Source organism: Pistacia vera, unplaced genomic scaffold (genome assembly GCF_008641045.1).
Source record: "Pistacia vera cultivar Batoury unplaced genomic scaffold, PisVer_v2 Contig78, whole genome shotgun sequence".
NCBI classification, from domain to species: Eukaryota; Viridiplantae; Streptophyta; class Magnoliopsida; order Sapindales; family Anacardiaceae; genus Pistacia; species Pistacia vera.
The window spans coordinates 1,687,187-1,707,234 of NW_022196645.1; the positions used below are offsets into that span (position 1 = coordinate 1,687,187).

The 20,048-nt window shown below is 35.9% G+C and overlaps 1 protein-coding gene across 1 annotated transcript; it reads right to left on the bottom strand.

Annotated features, from left to right (window-relative positions):
- Positions 1-1,427: 1,427 nt before the first annotated feature.
- Positions 1,428-2,616, bottom strand: LOC116116632. The gene is made up of 4 exons (XM_031402689.1): positions 2,121-2,616; positions 1,761-2,006; positions 1,546-1,661; positions 1,428-1,436 (listed from the first exon to the last, which is right to left on the bottom strand). The coding sequence occupies exons 1-4, from the start codon at positions 2,614-2,616 to the stop codon at positions 1,428-1,430; spliced, it is 867 nt and encodes a 288-aa protein (XP_031258549.1).
- Positions 2,617-20,048: the final 17,432 nt, after the last annotated feature.

A 20,048-nucleotide genomic window follows, 5' to 3' on the forward strand; every position in this document is an offset into this window, starting at 1 on the left:
AGTAATGAATGAATAAAATGAATTTCTTTTTTTTTTTTTCAAAGAAACCTTTTTCTTTTATAGTAAAATTTAATTGCCCTATTCCCATATGGAATAAGCTTGGGCTCCAACCCAAACACCCCATGTTTCCAAACACTCCCAATTAGATATTTATTTTATTTCATCATTATCTTAATTAAAAATCAATTAATATATATTTAATATATATATTAACATTTAACAATAATGATAATATATTTAAATATATGCTAACACATATTTAATTGTAATTTCACTTATTTAATTTTTCCAACAAATTAAATAAAGGCTACTACCTCAGCAAATTTAATTGCACTGTGAAATTACCAAAATACCCTTTCGCCTTAAAAGACGAAAACGCCCTTCTTTCTTCTTGCATCTTAAATTGTCTTCTATGTGTGTGACCCTTAGGCTCCTCATCATATCGGCAGTGTATAGTATTGCGATTAACACCAATTAATCGTCTCACTAATACACAGACCAAGATTGGCCCCTAGCAAGGCATCATGGCCACCCGATAGATTCGGATTCAGCAAAGTAGCTACCTGTCAACGATATGGTTACCGTGCAATTCGATCCTTTCATCATACGTTATCTCGACGAGACGAAGGCATAGAAATAGTGTCAACCTTCGGTTACTCTCGATATTATTTATTCAGTTTCTGGACCAATGACCCGTATTATAAACTGGATAGAGCAACAACTCAATCCCACTGTGGCCACAGTTTTAGTGTCATTGCCATATACTGAATTGCGCCGTGAGATAACTTTCTCCCGTACCCGGGAGTGATGAATCCTCTGTCAATCCACCATAGTCTTGATACACTCCTTGATGCAGCCAATCACCACCGTATTGACAGCTCTGAAAAGAACTGCATTAGGCTAGTGTCAAACTACACCAATCGGTGCACAAGGTGCTCCGGTGATCTCAAGTCTAAGGATCACATGCACCACCATTCGTTAGAGGATTTGTTCCATAGACACTGGGTTACCATCCATATGAAATCCTTTATTGGGTCAGTCCAGTGAACTTGTTGTGGTGTATTAGCCTACAGCAAATACCCATGTGTTGCACCAGGTTGTCACCAAACAACCTTGACAAGTGAGATCAGTCACTGCCTTTCGACAGGGTCGTTCAACACTATAATAGCCTTACCATATTATCTGTGCCCTTACTTCAGAATAATACTGGGGCTATGGACGTTTCTAGAATGGCCACCATATGTGCTCATAGGGTTCTCACTATCAAGATTTGAAACACTAGATACCCTCATCATGGTTCTACCATTCTAAGGACATATATCAATACATATTGCAATACTAATGATTTACACAATATAGAACAAAATACCTTTTATTGATTAATGAACATTATTACAAAGAATCAATTCTACAATAATTGATTGGCTCTAGGGCATCTACTCTAACATGAAAAACAGAAGGCAATAATTTCTGGTGAGAATCATGCAGCTTTATAAAAGAAACTCCATGCCTTTCTAGAATTGGTTTTAAAGAATGTAAAGCTACCACTGTCTCCTTCAATTCTTCACTGAGCTCTATCTCTCCTTTCTCCTCTGATTCCACATGTTTGGTAAGGAAAACCTCTAACTCATCTGCATTATTTAGCTCAAACATCTCTTGTGCTATGGAATCAACAGAATCAATAACATCAATAGCAAAAATAGACTAAACATCAGTTGGATATTTCATGGCATCAAAAATATTAAAACGAATTACTTCACCATCAAATTCCATCATGAGGGTACCGTCATGAACATCGATTTTTGTCCGAGCTGTATTTAGGAATGGTCTTCCCAGTAAGATAGGTGCAGGGTCAGGAGAAGAAGAATCATCCATATCCAGAATGTAAAAATCAGCAGGAAACACTAACTCATTGACCTGCATAAGAACATCTTTAACTACCCCTTCAGGGTATGCATTAGTGCGATCAACCAATTGGATAATAACACCAGTATCTTTCACAAGACCTAGATTTAATGAAACATAAATAGATCGTGGCATAACATTAATTGAAGCTCCTAAATCTAGCATAACTCTCTCAATTCTGGTGTTACCTATCTTACAAGGAATTGTAAACATACCTAGATCCTTGCACTTGGGATGAAGTTTTCTTTGGAAAACCGCTGACACATTTTCTCCCATTATTATCTTCTCATCACCGTTTAACTTTCGCTTATTGGTGCATTGCTCCTTAAGAAATTTCGCATACCTTGGCACTTGCTTAATTGCATCCAACAGAGGTATATTCACTTTGACCTTGCGAAACGTCTCCAAAATTTCTTTATCTTTCTCTTCTTTCTTTAACTTTGCGAATCTGATAGGAAAAGGTAAAGTATTAGACTGAAGTTGAATTGAAGGGTTAGGAATTACATTTGATTCAGTTGTAGCCTCTTCTTTCTCAATTTCATCTTCAATTTCTGCTTCCTTTGCTACACTTGGAATGTTCAACTTCGGTTCTTCCACTTTCTTGCCACTTCTTAGCATCACTGCATTCACATTTTCCTTTGGATTCACCACTGTTTGAGAAGGCAACTTCCCTCCAACTTGAGCCTCTAAACGACTTATAGCACTTGCCATTTGACCCATCTGATTCTACAGACTTTGAATACTAGATCTTTTATCTTGTTGAAACTATTTGGTATTCAAAGCAAGGAACTTAACTATATCTTCCAGCGATGAGTTCGAATTTTGTGAGGCAGGTTGCTTTGGTTGAAAACCTTGTTGTTGTCTATTCTGGAAATTTTGTCCAACTCGTACTTGTCGATTTCCTCCATAATTGAAATTCGAATGATCCCTCCAACCTGGATTGTACATGTTGGAGTAAGGACCATACTGCCTTAGTGGTCCAGGAAAGTTTCCTACTGCATTGACCTGCTTAGCCCTTCCTCTTGAAGTATTGGGCATATGTCCGTTTGGTGTCCCATTGTGGAACATATCCCATAAGCTTTTACCTGTTGTGCATTCCCTACAGCCAATTGTCTAACAAGAGAGGTAAGATCAGATAATTATTGTTCAATGGAAGATGTACTTACCTCATTCACCCTTTTGGGTCGTGCATCATGTCTTGTACCAAACTGTTAGGAGTTGGCAGCCATGTTTAAGATTAATTGTTTGGCAGCTTCAGGAGTGTTATCCACCAACGCACCTCCACTTGTTGCATCTATCATGTTTCTTTCCATAGGCAGCAATCCTTCATAGAGATATTGAATTAACAATTGATCACTTATCTGGTGGTGAGGACAGCTTGCAAATAGCTTCTTGAATCGCTCCAAATAGTCATACAATGTCTCTCCATTATATTGCCTTATACCACATATCTCCTTCCTGATAGTGGCAGCTTTGGATGCTGGGAAATATCTTTCTAAAAATAGCCTTTTCATCTCATTCCATGTTGGTAGATAATAGAGCCAATCCTTTGCATCATCCTCCAATGAAAAAGGAAAAGCTCGCAACTTAATCTGCTTCTCTGTCACTCCTATCGATTTCATGCTTGAACAGACAACGTGGAACTCTTTTAGATGTTTATTTGGATCTTCACTTGCACGACCACGAAATGTAGGCAACAAGTGAATTAGACCAGACTTCAGTTCAAAAGCAACATCTAAAGTAGGGTATTGAATACACAAAGGCTGTTGATTAAAATTAGGGGCAGCCAGCTCCTTTAATGTTCTGCCAGCGGCGGCCATCTCTTCGTCTATTTTTGAACCTAGATCACTGGATGAACTGTGGGATGTTGAACCAAAGGCTATATTAAGACTAGGAGATGAAGAACTTGCTTGACGTGCCTCTTTTCGCAACTTTTGTAAGCTGCGTTCAATTTCTGGATCAAATTCCAACTCTCCTATAGAATTGGATCGAGTCATAAACCACTAAAATCACCAAATTAAGCCTAAATAACCAAAAACTAATAATAAAAAAAAATTCTCTTGAAAAAAACTAAAATTGGCCAAAATCACTATTAAATGATCGAATTTGACGATGAGAGGGTGGGGCTAGAACGTTTCTAGTCTTGCTCAGAATTTCGTTTACTTCGAAACAGGTACTCGTAACACTCCTAATTCAACCAAAATTTCTCTTATGAATAGTATACTATTCATGAACAAGACAACTGTTCAATTTTTTTTTCTTTTTTTTTTTTTCAAGAATCTTAAAAAAAAAAAACACACAATTGAATAATTGAACAGAATGAAAAACACAACTAAACTAAACACTGATTAAATGAAATAACAAAAGAACATAGAACATAAAAAAAATCGACATAGAACATTCCCCGGCAATGGCGCCAAAATATGGTAGCGTGCCGAATGCTCCAAATTAATAACCTTCCTAACCTAACTACTGAATTGCATATAGGATAAGCAAGGGTCGATCCCACAGGGAATGATTCGATTAAAATCTATGTTCTAACCACTAACCACAACAAAAACAACAGTAAAATAAAATAAAATCCTAAACAGTAAACATGACAACAAAATAAAGAAAGGGGTTGTAGACAATGCAATCTAAAGTGAAACAAATAAATCTCCAATGGTAGAAAATATTAGATTAAAAACAACTAGTCCTCAGTTCAGGATCCACCTAAACATGCATTGGATATGAACTAACTGTAAAATTATTCTATCTCGTTATTATGGAATTATTGACCCTAGGAAACAACAAGCTCTATTACCCGAATTTTCCCTTAAATGTCACTATTGAATTAAGCTCTTCAATTAGATCCTAACCCTTGAACAACCTAGAATAAGCTCTCCAAGTTTAATTCAATGGCAGCCTTAAGAATTAGGAAAATAGATCAATCCAATCAACAATCACGCAAGATCGGATTATTTAACTTAGGTTATGTTATTCAAGGTGACAGACTGAAAACTTGTCTGTAATCATCTATCATTATGTGTTACTTACTAAATAGAAAGAGGACAATTACGTATCACAATTTCTAATTCTAACAGATGAAATTCTGATTAAACAATTTAGCAAGTCATTACTAAATCACCCAAACAAAATCATAAACAATTAAAACAGAATAACATAAATAATTCCAATAAGAACGAGATTAAGAGCAATTTTACTGAAGTTAAGTTACACCAATGACATGAATTTAGGCTTTAAAATCCCCTTGAACTAAAGAAGAAAGATCAGTCGCACATCTTGACGTAGAAGGTAAAAAACTTCGAAAAAACTCTACTGCTGTTCTCCCCTGTTTAACCTAACAACTCATGAATAAATAACATGTTTTTTTTCCTCAATTCTACCCTAGGAAAAATGGAAATTACTTTCCTAGACCTTTCCTAAAAGATAGACTCCCAAAACTGTCAATCCTTATCAGATATGGAAAACAGAACCCGTAATCCAACTTGCACTAGGATTCTCACAATGTAAAAGAACTTTTCTAGGCTTGGTCGCTTCATAAAAGTTGTAGTCCTGCATGTGTATATGAATTTGGGCTTTTGAATCACTTGCTTTTGATATCTGAAGCTCTAATTAGGCCCATTTGAAGACTCAATACTCAGCCAGGAAATCCTTCCGTGAATAGGATTCCAGGTCCGGTTTTACAACAACTAATGATATCTCAAACAAACTCGAATTCGCACCCATAATACCTTCCTGGAAAGTTTGATTTGTCTACTTTACTGTTTCTGAAGAACACTTTTACAATCGAGAAATCTGACTCCATGAAAACCTGAAAAACGCAGCACTGGTCAGAATAACAAAAAATCTGGAATTTCCTAATCTTTTCTCAATTATTTCATAAAATCTATCCAAATATGTCAAACTTACAAAAAAAAAAAAAAAAAAAAACTCTAATCAACTCAAATAGGCATAAAACATACAAAAAACATAATATGGAAGGAATAAAAATATATAAACTATACTTATCATGGGTAGATAGGATGGTTTGAAGAATCAGATTGGAGAACTGTAATATTAGATTGGTTGTGAGAAACCTTGAGGCTCCATCTTGTCACCTCTAATCCCTTATGAATCCACGAAAGATTCCATTGTAGATGGCTATCACATACGAAAAAAGTCACACGTTTTTGTAAAGTATGGGCAATCGGAAGAGATCTTGACTGATCCTAAGAATTTTTTCCTAAAAGGTTTGTTGGGAGTGATTTCGTTCTTCGTGGCCGCCACTTTCAGCTTTCTCATTCGGCAGGCTGAAGAATCTGCCCTGGAATGTAATAGATCAAGTATTAAAGCTAGTGCTAGCACAACTTGTGCATTGCTTTGATTAGGAGCTTCCAAATGGGATGTTGCCAAGTGAATTAGACATGACTGAGGAGTTTGTTCTTGCAATGCATAGAACAAATAAACTTGTGGGTATTCCTACTTACCATCTGGACAAATATTAATTTGACCTGTGTAATTTTTGATATTGTCCTCACTCCTCAGTCATGCATATCAGAATTTGCATTATGCTGAATAATTTCTTTTGTATGGTAATAAATGGCATTTCAAAACTAACTAGCATTCTAGCCACAATATTATTTCTATTTACAAATAAGGATTTTCATTATCTTTATTTTATCATTTTTCCTCTTGTATTTAAATAAGAATGAACCCCAGATGGTAAAATTGTACTCTTTGTCCATGGACGCGTGACATGCAAGGGCCAAATGGTTGGTTTGTTGGTTTTACCAAAATCTTTGGGAAGAATAATTTCTCCTTTATCACATTTAATACAGTCAGAAGCCCATGTTTCAGTGGAAAGAAATGAGGTTCAACATGAACACAACTTATGCAAAAAAATTCTAACTAACAATATTGACATGTGTTGATACAGTGATACCTTGCTAGAAATGCATCAACATTATAGGTTTCAGTTGGAACTTTTTGGAGCATGTTGAAGTTAGTTTGCTGTAGTTGGTCTAACATGCATGGCTGCATCTTTTTGGTGTATTGTAGTTGAATGGCTTAAGTGTAATTAAGTCAGTAATATGATGTATTTTGAGTATGGATTATTGGTTGTTAAAATTTAAATTCAAATTTGTATATGTCTGCTGTAGTTGTTGTAACAGTGGATAGTTGTTATGCTACTGTATATATTGTCCAGTTTGAATGAAAGAATTAGACTTTTTGCACATAAGTTTTGTTACTCTTTTTCTTTCTTTTGTATTCTCTGGCCTAGAACCATCAAATGGTATCAAAGCCACCCACAAAAATCTGAAACTTATTGCATCCAACCATCAACCACAACTCAAGAACACCTTCCATATTCAGCTAAAATCAACCTGCATCTGCTCACTTTCTTTCTACAACAGACACAAAAACTGAGACATGGCAACTCAATCTACTTTGATGGCACCACCGGTGTTTAATGGGGAACATTACCACATATGAGCTATTAGGATGAAGGCCCTCCTCCAGGGTCAAGGGATGTGGCAGTATGTGGAAGAAAACAAGCAGCCACCTCCCATTAGGACAGAATTCTACCCTGAATCAAATGAGACTGCATGAGGAAGAAACAACCAAGGCACCAAGAGCTCTCTCTCACATTCATGTAGCAATGATTGACCTTGTATTCATAAGGATCATGGCATATGAGACTCTAAAGGAAGCATGGGACAAGTTGAGAGAAGAGTACATGGGCAACACCACAATAAGGAACATGTAGGTGCTTAATCTAAGGAGAGAATTTGAGATGTAGAGGATGTAGGAATCATAGAAAGTCAAGGATTATGTTGACAGATTTATGAGTGTTGTCAACAAAATAAGGCTGTTGGGAGTGGAGTTGACAGATAGAAGAGTGGTGGAAAAGGTCTTGGTGAGCTTGTCAGAGAGATTTGAGTCTAAAATCTCTTCCCTTGAGGAGTCTAAAATCTCTTCCCTTGAGGACTCTAAGGACATGACTCACGTCACTTTGACTGAGCTTGTTCATGCTCTCCAAGTTCAAGAGTAAAGAAGACTTTTGAGGCAAGAAGACACAAGTGAGGGAGCAATGGTAGCAAACCAAAAAGGCAAGCCTAACAAGGACAAAATAGGAGGTATGCTAGGGATAAAAAAGGGAAAGAAAGGAGTAGCAATCAGTGGGAGAAATCAGGAGGAGTGAAGGAGTATCCTCCATATACTCACTGCAAAAAGAAGGGACATTCGGAAAAGAGGTGCTAGTATAGACCAGGGATACAATGCAAAGGCTGCAAACAATTTGGACACATAGAGAAGGTTTACAAGAACAAGGGAAGCCAACCAACACAGCAAGCTCGGGTTGGAGAAGATCAGCACCAATGCCAGGAGGCTAAACAACTCTTTGTGGCCTCCTGTTACACAGCACAAACTAGTAATGAAGCTTGGCTAATTGACAATGGCTACACCAACCATATGGCTGCAGACCTGCAAAGTTTCATCAACCTGGACAACTCATATTATTCCAGAGTTAAATAGGAAATGGTGATTTTGTGGAGGTCAAAGGCATAGGAGATGCGGTTGTCCAAACTTTGTCAGGTACCAAAATTATTCCTCATGTCTTGTATGTGCCTAAGATTAGTCAAAACTTGTTAAGTGTTAGGCAAATGTTAGAGAAAGGTTACTTTGTACATTTTCAAAACCAAGCATGCATCATAGTAGACCCTGAAGGAAATGAATTAATGTGTGTAAAAATGTAGGGAAAAAGCTTCTCAGTTGAGTGGAAAAATTCCAGCAACTTAGCCTTATCATCTAGGCTGGAAGAGTCTAAAATCTGGCACAAGAGACTTGGCCACTTTCACTACAATGGCCTCAAAGAGTTAAAGAACAAAAATATGGTCCTAGACCTACCTAAGATTGAAGAGAAGAGAAGCCTCTATAGTGCTTGCCAACTTGGTAAGTTAAGTAGGCCAACCTTTCCCTCGGATCAGACTTGGAGAGCAACAACAAAACTCCAACTGATCCATACTGATGTTTGTGGCCCTATGCAGACTGAATCCATGAGTGGGAGCAGGTATTTTGTGCTCTTCATAGATGACTTCACACATATGACATAGGTATACTTCTTGAAGTAGAAAATTTAAGTACCTACTGTATTCAGAAAGTTCAAACTGCTGGTGGAGAATCAAGCTGGAATAATGATTAAATCTATAAGAAATGATAATGGAACAGAATATACATCAAAAGAATTATGTTCAATCTATCAAGAGGTTGGAATTAGGCACCAGTTCACTACATGTTACACCCCACAACAGAATGGGGTCAGTGAAAGAAGAAATAGAACCATCATGGAGATGGCAAGGTGTATGATGGTAGAGAAGCAGCTTCCTAAAAGGTTCTAGGTTGAGGCCATCAATACAGGAGTTTATCTCCTGAACAGGCTACCAACTAAGACAGTTAAGGGCTAAACTCCAGTTGAGGCCTGGAGTGGAATTAAACTAGCAGTGAGCTACTTGAAAGTATTTGGGAGTGTATGCTATATTATGATTCCAACAGGGAAGAGAACAAAGCTTGATGATAAAGATGAGGTTGGTATATTCATAGGCCATAGCAGCCAATCCAAAGGGTACAGAGTATACATCCCTGAGTTAAAGAAAATTGTGATAACAAGGGATGTAAAAGTAGATTAAAATGTAGTGTGGAATTGGGAGAATAATAATATTGATATTGACTACAAGCTGTAGCAGCCAACGGAGAATTTCATTGAAGAAGCTGAAGCTGAAGAGGATGAAGAGCCTTCGATTAGAAGGACTAGAACCTTGGCTGATGTATATGCAAGGTGTAATGCCGCAATGCTTGAACCAAAAAATTACGCGGAAGCTATTGAGTCAAAAGCTTGGAGGAATGCAATGCAGTAGGAGATATCTATGATAGAGAAAAACAATACCTGGAGGCTTGTTGATAGACCTTGAAATAGGAAAATAATCCAAGTAAAATGGATTTACAAGCTGAAGATTAATCCTGATGGTTCAATCTATAAACACAAGGCAAGACTTGTGGCTAAACGCTTTGCACAACAGCAAAGGGTGGACTACTCTGACACATTTGCTCCGGTGGCGAGACATGACACTATCAGATTACTCCTTGCTATGGCAGCCTAATTTGGTTGGAAAATCTTCCAACTTGATGTTAAGTCAGCATTTCTGAATGACTACTTGAGTGAGGAAATCTTTGTAGTACAACTTGAAGGTTATCAAGTGAAGGGTGAAGAAGACAAAGTGTATGTGCTGAAGAAGGCCTTGTATGGCCTAAAGCAGGCACCTAGAGCCTGGTACAGCCACATAAATGATCACCTAAGTAGCTTAGGATATGTTAGAAGTCCTAATGAGCATACACTTTATGTTAAGGAAGCTAAGGTGAATTGATTGTGATATCTTTGCATGTGGATGATCTGCTGATTACAGGGAACAATGCAGATCAGTTGAGTCAGTTTAAGAAGTCCATGCAATTTGAATTTGAGATGACAGATTTGGGGGAGATGACATACTTTCTTGGTATGGAGATTGTTCAGTCCAGCAATTGAATTTTTGTGTGCCAGGAAAGGTATGCGAATGAGGTACTTATAAAGTTTGGCATGGAAAATTCCAAACTTGCAAACAGTCCATTGGTTCCTAATTTGAAGCAAAGTAAGAATGGTGGTGAAAAGAGAGTGGATGAGGGACTGTTTAGAAGTCTAGTTGAATGCCTGCTGTACCTAATAGCCATATGACAAGACCTTATGTTTGCTGCTAGTTATCTCTCCAGTTTCATGAGTTGTCCAAGTGAAAAGCATTACAGGGCAACCAAGAGAGTGTTAAGATATGTGAAAGGGACCTCCAGGCTTGGCATTTGGTTTAGAAGGTCTGAAAATCAGGTCTTGCTGGGCTATACTGATAGTGATTGGAGAGGATCACTTGATGACATGAAAAACACCTCAGGTTATGTGTTATACATCAACTGTGGTGTAATTAGCTGGCTATCAAAGAAGCATGATACTGTGGCATAGTCCACAGCAGAGGCAGAATATATTTCTACAGCAGCAGCTGTGAACCAAGTTGTTTGGCTTAGGAAAGTCTTGGCATATTTGAAGCAGAATCAGGGAAGTCCAACTCCAATTTTGTGTGACAACTAGTCTACTGTTGCCATGGCCAAAAATCCAGTTCTTCACAGCAAGACCAAGCACATTAAGATAAAGTTTCATGTTGTAAGGGAAGTTGAATACAATGGAGAAGTTACTTTAATTCACTGCCAGTGTGATGACCAAACTGCAGACATTATGACTAAAGCATTGCCTAAAGCCAAGTTTGAAGAACCTAGACTCAAACTTGGTGTTTCCAACAAAGGTATCAAGGAGGAGTGTTGATACAGTGATATCTTGCTAGAAATGCATCAACATTATAGGTTTTAGTTGGAACTTTTTGGAACATGTTGAAGTTAGTTTGCTGTAGTTGGTCTAACATGCATGGCTACATCTTTTTGGTGTATTGTAGTTTAATGGCTTAAGTGTAATTAAGTCAGTAATATGATGTATTTTGAGTATGGATTATTGGTTGTTAAAATTTAAATTCAAATTTGTACATGTCTGCTGTAGTTGTTATACCAGTGGATAGTTGTTATGCTGTTGTATATATTGTCCAGTTTGGATGAAAGAATTAGACTTTTTGCACATAAGTTTTGTTACTCTTTTTCTTTCCTTTGCGTTCTCCGCCCTAGAACCATCAACATGGCAGAACTGGTAAGCATTGGGTAATGCAAACAGGCCAAAAACCATGAAATATCTAGTTACTTACATTTCAAGTAGATGGGTCATGAACTTAATGCCATTCTAGTTAACAACACATAACTTACATTGCAGTTACTTCTTTCAAATATACAAAACTTTTTTAGGTAAAATATGTGTATATATAGCCTTATTAATGCATCAAATTAGCAAGTTTTGTCTGTAGATTTTCTTTCTCTAACTTCATATATTTCCTCAATTGCTTCATTTAGTTAGTAACTGTTAATAAAATAAGTCTTTAAACCCCCTTGTAACTACAGAGGACTGTTTTGTCTTCCTCTTTGTTCCACTACCATAAGATTTGTTCCATTTCAACCAAAGATGAAGTCCTTTGCAGCAGTTTTAGTCCTCTTCATCTTCTTTATCTCCTTCCATCAAGGTAAATATTTATTAGAGCTAAAAAGTCGGTCTTCTCTATATCTGCGTTAGATGTGAGATACATCTATATATCTACATCTCACTTGATTTAGATTAAAATTTTAAGTCAAATGATTACTTTACAAGAAATGCGTAAAATGTTAACTCTCTTCTCATAGGTATTAGAATTTAGAACCCATATTCAAGTTGTAAGTTTATCTTGAAAAGCAATGGGTAAATGAGAAGTTTCTCTTGATTTTAATAGGTGAAAGCTACAAGTGGTGGCACATATGCAAGATTGAGAACGCAATAGGTTCACCTTCTCCATGCAAGCAACTAGAATGTTACCTGTTGATGCTTGATTTTGACACCAACGACTCGCACGTGCGAAGTGCTAAGAGAGTCTTAGAAATTACATGTGAATGATTGATAAGAAGCTGAGATGATATATGTTTGTAGAAAAATAAATAAAGGATTGACAAGAGAGGTTTTTATAGTGGTTCAGATGCTTAAAGCAAATCTTACATCCACTGTTATCTTATTATTCTTTGGTTATGTCTATGATATTGCTTATAAGGTATACAAAGATGGAGAAATATTTTGTTTACAGAGAAAAAATAATGGTTGAAGCTCTCATTTGTGCCAAGCTCTCATATGCTCGGCCCCCTCTTTTTGTGAAGAGATGTGCCCATTTATACACCTTTGAGATCAATGTAGTGAGTGCTTTTGCAAGTTGCCTTGACACATGGAGAGCTCTCATTCGTCCTTATCTTAAAATGAGATAGGGTTGGTATAAAATATCTTTGAGGCGGTATGGACTTGCTAGCTAGTACACTTTGTCTTTTAGACACTTGTTGAGCTGACATCAGTGTGATTTTTTAGGCATAACATTACCAATTTTGCATTCGTTTTTACTAGAAAATAACAGTTTGGGGTTCATGCAACAACAAGAAAATCTGCAGGTGCTTTCATCTTTGCTACAAAGATACTCATCCCCCTCAAGATACCAAGGCAGAAAAGCTTCCTCTTCAGCCTTAAATATTGGAGTTCAAAATAATTAAAAAAAAGAGTTTAAGGACGCTTTTATTATAAGTTTATAACTACCTCCATAAATTTTTTGCTCATGCTAGAGCACTTAAACACCTATAATAAGTTAATAACTCACGGATATGGCCATCCTTGTGAGATGATTTCACCAAATCATCATTATAATGTGATGATATCGTCCAATTAAAAGCAGCCTGCATTCACATTTGTGATAATATATTAATTTTAATCGAAAAGTCTCACCACATCATCATGGTAATAGGATGAAACTGTTATATATAAATATAATTAAACATCGACAGGTTAATACTCGATAAATTAATAACCCTCGATTAAATAATATTTTTTGTATCTTGACTTAAGACCAATACAGTAAATTAATAATTCGCTAAATTTATAATATAATTTTAAAAAGCAAACATATAGGTATCACTTGATATATAAATTAATAATCTTCTTATACATCAAAATTATATATATACATGACTCAATTAGAAGGCCTTTAAGTTATTCCCTCTACCGCATTAACTCTTAGTTAAAAGCAAGGCTAATGATGTTATTTCTAACCATTATTCCCTATACTATATTAATTATACATAATATGTACATGCATTAAGTTTAATGTTTTGGAAAAGGAAAATAAAAAATGCCTCGATAAATTAATAATTTATACGATTAAATAATATATCGATTAATTATAAATTTTTATGGTCCCAAGAATATTAATTTATCGAAGTTTAACTATATTTCACACCAATACCAAACTAGAACTAGAGAAGTATGCAACTCACTTGGCTTAAGCTTTAAGTCTATCATTCAGTTAATGCTTAAAGGGGTTAATTCAACATCTTTATACCTTCAATTAATACTACATTAATAACAGTCATAAATTAATCAATAGAATCACTTATTTTAGTTTTTGTATGGATTGTGTTATAAATCTTAATTAAAAAAAAAATTGCGCTTAACTTAACCCTTTAAATTCTCTTTAAGAAAAAATATGAAAGTTTAGTATCTTCAATACAAAAAACTTAAAGTTCGGTATCTTCAATCAAAATAAATGATAGTTTGGTACCTTCAACAGGAAAAAAAAAAGTTCAATACCTTCAATAGAAAAAAGTGATAACTCGGTACCTTCTAATGTAATTAAGTCTCAAATTTATATTTAAATATTTTCTCTATTGTAATATCTTTCTTTTTCTAATACATATAATGTTTTATTTTAAGAAAATTTATATTAAAATATTAATGTACATATACTATAAAAAGCATACACCACTTCCATTTGTAGTTAGTGCGATATTTTGAATAATTTTGAAAGAATGATACTACAGCATGAGTCACATTTCTCTCTTGTATACTAACTGTTAGATCACTATAATGATCAAAGTGTCAACGATCCAACGGTATTGCTGGGATAATACCGCCCAACAACATAATAACTCTTATATAATTATTGATTGTCTTTGATCTCAAACAATAAATCTACATATTTTGAATTGTGAAACAATATTGTCAAATTTTGAGAAAGGCACAAGAGGCAAATAGAGACTTCCTGAGCATGCCCGAAGGAAAAAGAATAAAAGATTAACAAAATTGTTTTTCTATTGAATTGTGTATGGTAAGTGAATACATTACCCTATTTATACAAAAGTATAATAACTATACAAGGAAACACAATATTATCGTAATGATGTAATCTCACTAAATAAGATAACACAATATTATCATAATTTTGTAATCTCATTAAATAAGGCAACACAATATCAACATTCCATTTTGTATTTCACCACAATAACTCTCATCCTGACATAACATTCATCTTAAGTCTGTATAATTATTAATTGTCTTTGATCACAAACAATAAATCTACATATTTTGAATTATGAAACAATATTGTCAGAATTTGGGAAAGGCAAGAGAGGAAATAGAGACTGCCTGAGTATGCCTGAAGGAAAAAGAATAAAAGATTAAAAAATTGTTTTTCTATTGAATTGTATATGGTAAGTGAATACATTACCCTGTTCATACAAAAGTACAATAACTATACAAGAAAACACAATATTATCATTATGATGTAATCTTGAATGACTATGAGAGCAAGAAAGGAAGAAACATATTCGAGCTGAAACTTTCTGAAAAATTTTATTAACTGAATCAGTTATAAGAGGCGGCTAATTTATATGAAGCCGTTGGACTAAAATGCAGAGTTTAATCTCTAAGTTTTTAGACTTTACAAAAGACATCCTGTACCAAACATATAAACTCTAAGGAATTGCAAAACACACCCCAATACACTAATATGCTCCGTTAAACTGGACTACACTAACTATATCAGTACATTCAACGTTTCTCTTAAACATTGAAACCTATTCCCAAGTAGTGCCTTGGTTAAAATATCAGCAACTCGGTACTTGGTGCCAACATATTGAACCACTAATCTCTTCTCGGCTGCCAACTCCCTAACGTAATGCACATCGATTTCAATGTGCTTTATTCTAGAATGAAACACGAGATTGGATGAGAGAACTCCTACGCTCATATTGTCGCACCATAAAACAGAAGTTGTGTTAATACTTATACCAGTTCTTGAAATAAATGTTGAATCCAAACTAATTCAGTGGTTGCTTGACAAAGAGCTTTATATTCAGCTTCAATTAAAGATAATGAAACCACCTTTTGTTTTCTAGAGCTCCACTACACTAAATTGCCCCCAAGGAAGATACTATAACCACTTGTAGATTGTCTATCACTTACATCACTAGCCCAATCAGCGTCTAAATAACCTTCAAGCATAAAATCTGACCCTTCTTTAAACAAAAGTTTGTGCTCCAAGGTACCCTTGATGTACCGCATGACTCTTTTGCAAGCAGTCCAGTGAGCAGTAGTAGGTGCCTGAAGGAATTGACTTAACCGACTAACTGAAAAGGCTAGATCAGGCCTGGAATGTGTAAGATATTGTAAGCCTCCTATAATACTTCTATAGAGAGAAGGTTCTTCAAAGAAAGCACTATCTTCTTTGCCAAGTTTGACTCCTGTGGCCATAGGGGTATGACACAGTTTACACTTACTCATGCCAGCCTTGATTAACAAATCTTGAGCATACTTGGATTGACTAAGTAATAAGGTGGAGGTACTCCTTTTGACTTCAAATCCAAGGAAGTATTGTAAGGAACTGAGGTGCTTCAAGGCAAATTGTTGATTCAAATCTTTAATTATTTTGGTAATGAGTGTAGAATCCGTCCCAATGATGAGAATATCATCCACATATACCAAAAGATATATAACTTGACTATCATGTTTGAAGAAAATGAGACTAGTATTTGATAATGAATTGGTGAATCCCTAACCAACAAGGGTTGTTTTCAACTTGTCAAACCAAGCTCAAAGAGCTTTTTTTAGCTTGTATAAAGCTTTGTTGAGCTTACATACATGTTGAGGACAAGTAATATCCGAGAAATATAAAGACAGTTTCTGTGAGATCACCATTAAGGAATGAGTTGTTGATGTCAATTTGTTGAATATCCCACTGATGATAGATAGCCAAAGATAACATAATTCTGATGGTGGCAGGCTTGATGATAGGAGAAAAACTGTCAAGGTAATCCAAGCTAGGGGTTTGTTGAAAACCCTTGGCAACCAGCCTTGCTTTATACTTTTGCAAGTCCCATCTGACTTGAGTCTAGTTTTAAATACTCACTTTTAGCCTACTATGTTCATACCTTGGGAATAGGGAATTAAATCCCAAGTTTTGTTGTGTAAAAGAGCTTGGAATTCATCTGCCATGGCTGTTTTCCATTATGGAATTTTTAGTGGTTCTGAGGGAGTTTTTGGTTCAGCTAAAATATGGCAGGTTGAGAGCAAAGCCTGACTTGTAATGTTTTGAGATTGACCCTTGGAATGAGTTATCATGGGGTGACAATTGCTGGTTGACGATAGATGGTGTGGTTTCATGAAAGGCAAAACAACTTCAAGTTGTATGCCTTGGGAGGCTTCATTATGTAAACTAGATTTTGAAGGGACTTTATTAACATATAAGGAAGATCTTGGATTAGATTCTTCTATGGAGGATGATGTACATGCACCAAAAGTAACTGGGATGTTTTCAGTCACATGGACAACCTTAGCTGTACCATTTCCTCCTAGTGAGACGTTAAAGACAGCAGTTCGTGTTACACCAAGTTGTTGAGAGACACTAGAAACATCAGTTCGTAGTGCACCAGGTTGCTGAGAACCAACTGTACCATGAGCATTTGATAAGTAAAGGAATTATCATCACCATCAGTTGGTAGTTCAGCGGTTGATTCATAACCAACACATCTTGGTAGTGTCTAAGAAGAAGTAAATTCTCCTGATTGAGGTGTGGACGAAAGCTCTATAGATTCAACATTTTTAACCAAGTGACATGTAAAACCATCCTTAAAAGGAAAAAAAAAAAAAAAAACTCATTAAACTTAGCTTGTTTGACAATGTACAACTTCCCAGTAGAGGACAAACACTTGTACCTTTTATGAGAGGTGTTATAGCCTAAGAATACATAGACTTCAATGTGATAGGAGAACTTATGTCATTAATAGGGCATGATGAATGGATAACAGCAACACCCAAAGACTCAAAACTCATTGTAATTAGGTTCATGGTTAAACAGCTTCTGAAAGGGAGAGAAAGCACCAATAGTAGAAGAAGGCAGCCTATTGACAATGAACACAGCTGTACTGAAAGCTTGCCACCAAAAACAAAAAGGCATGGCAGCATGAGCAAGAAGAGTCAGACAAAATTCAGTTACAATTTTGTGTCGCCTCTCTACCCTTCCATTTTGTTGATGGAGATAGGGACAAGGGTGTCTAAACACAATCCTTTGTTCCTACAAAAACTTGGTGAATATTCTGAATTCTCCACCCCAATTAGTTTGTAAACACTTCAATTGTCTCTCAAATTGTCTCTCAACCAAACTATGAAAGTGCTTAAAAACATTCAAGGCCTCAAACTTTAGTTTTAGTTGATAAATCCACATGTATCTACTAAAATCATCCATAAAAAGCTTGTAATACTTAAAACCTTCAGAGGAACAAATTGGTACAGGAACCCACAAGTAAGAATAAACCAATTCAAGGGGGCCATTAGTGCTAGATGCTGATAAAGGAAAAGAGGCTTGTTGCATTTTGCTGAATTGACAAGCTTCACAAAAGGACATTTTATTGCCAAAAGAACCAGCTACATGTACTTTATGCATTACATCCTTTAGAATTTTTTCACTTGGGTGACACAAACGAGCATGCCATAAGCTAGTAAATTTTTCTTTTACACCAGAATTATTAGAAACCATACATGAAGCTAAAGTCACATTTATTCCAGAACAATCACTAACAATTATTGTGATATTATCTTTATTAGAAGAGGCATCAATAGTACATTAAACTAATGTTGTTGTAGGAGTGTCCACCAAGGTAGTAGATACAACAGTTGCAGATGCAGCAACAGGTGCAGTTGAGGATGATGAGATAAAGGCTGAACTAACTGTGGGAAGAGAGACTTGTAATTGATATAGGCCATCCTTTAAGGATCCACAGAGGAGCACCATCTTAGTGAACTTATCCTTTATAAGACAATGGTCACAATGAAATTCCATTATCTCTAGTAATCTGAGAAATGCTTAATAATTTTTTTTGTAATATGTGGAACACACAATATCTTCCTAATATGTAATAGTCGAGGACAAGTAGTAGAGGGCAATACGGATTCACCTATATGAGTCACGGGCACATGTTGTCCATTTCCCACCTGAACTATGGAGCCTCTTTGATAGTTGTCTTTTATTACCAGATTTTTTGCATCAGCAGTCATATGGTTTGTGGCTCATGAGTTCACATATCAGGTCTAGTCAGTGAGCACTTGGGGAGTGGCAACTGGTATATTTGAAGAGATTGCTGCTATAAACACCATGGACGAGTGCCCACCTCTTGGAACAGAACTAGAGCTAGGAACTACAATGGTAAAGTGAGCAGATAAACCAAAAAAACCAAGTTGATAATTCACATTTTGTTTAGAGTGAACAGGGCCACCGTAACTAGTCATATTGTGCTGAGGTTGATTAGGTCCAGCATATCTAAAAAAGACTGAATTAGTAGGATGAAAAACTGAAGTGGAATTCTATCTAGACTGATTAGTTATAATACTAGTCAACAGAGCTTGAACTGGATCAGTAATTGGATGTTGAAAGGATCCCTGTGGAGTTAGCTGACTAGCAGGATTGACAAACCCCTGAAAAACCATGATCGAACCTGTGATAGCATTGAAGCCTTTGCCACAGACCTAACAAATAAATCGAGGTCAATAAAAACCTCTTCCCTTACCTCGACCTCGCATTGCTTGGGGATTAAACATGAAGTTGGCAGAGGGAAGGAATTGTGAAGTGTGTGAAGACTGATGAAAATCAGGTTTGAAATTTGTTTGATTCATATTATTACCAAAGAATGAAATGACAATAGGACCTGGTTGAGATCTAAAATTCTGGTGTTGCGGTACAGAATAAGTATGCTATTGCGATACATAATAAGTTTGCTATTGTAAAGGAAAATTAACCATCTGTTGCAAGCTTAGTAGAATCAGTGTTCATTTCACCACAATAACTCTCATAACCTGTCCAAAATGTACATTAAGAGTTCTTTATCACTTATATGAACACCACTTGAGGTTGACTCATCACCTAGTTCTTTCATCTTCAGCACATACTCACTTATACTAGTAGAGTCTTTCTTAGTTGTTTGCAACATATTACGCAAATGTAAGGTTCTAGCTTTAGATACCGATTGAAAATGTAATTCGAATAGGTTCCAAATCTCATAAGAAGTGCCACATTTTGCTACATGATGAAACATAGCTTCAGGCATAAATGATAAGAGCTAACTTACCAAGAATTGATCAACCTTCTTCCAAGCAAAGT

What these genes read in the sequence shown, in the direction of transcription:
- LOC116116632 (XM_031402689.1), bottom strand. Translation starts at nt 2,616, where the DNA reads ATGGCAAGTGCTATAAGTCGTTTAGAGGCTCAAGTTGGAGGGAAGTTG. An exon ending in TCCCAAGTGCAAGGATCTAG is followed by an intron (nt 2,007 to 2,120) that starts GTATGTTTACAA and finishes CATTAAATCTAG; the next exon opens with GTCTTGTGAAAGATACTGGT. An exon ending in CCTCATGATGGAATTTGATG is followed by an intron (nt 1,662 to 1,760) that starts GTGAAGTAATTC and finishes TTGATTCCATAG; the next exon opens with CACAAGAGATGTTTGAGCTA.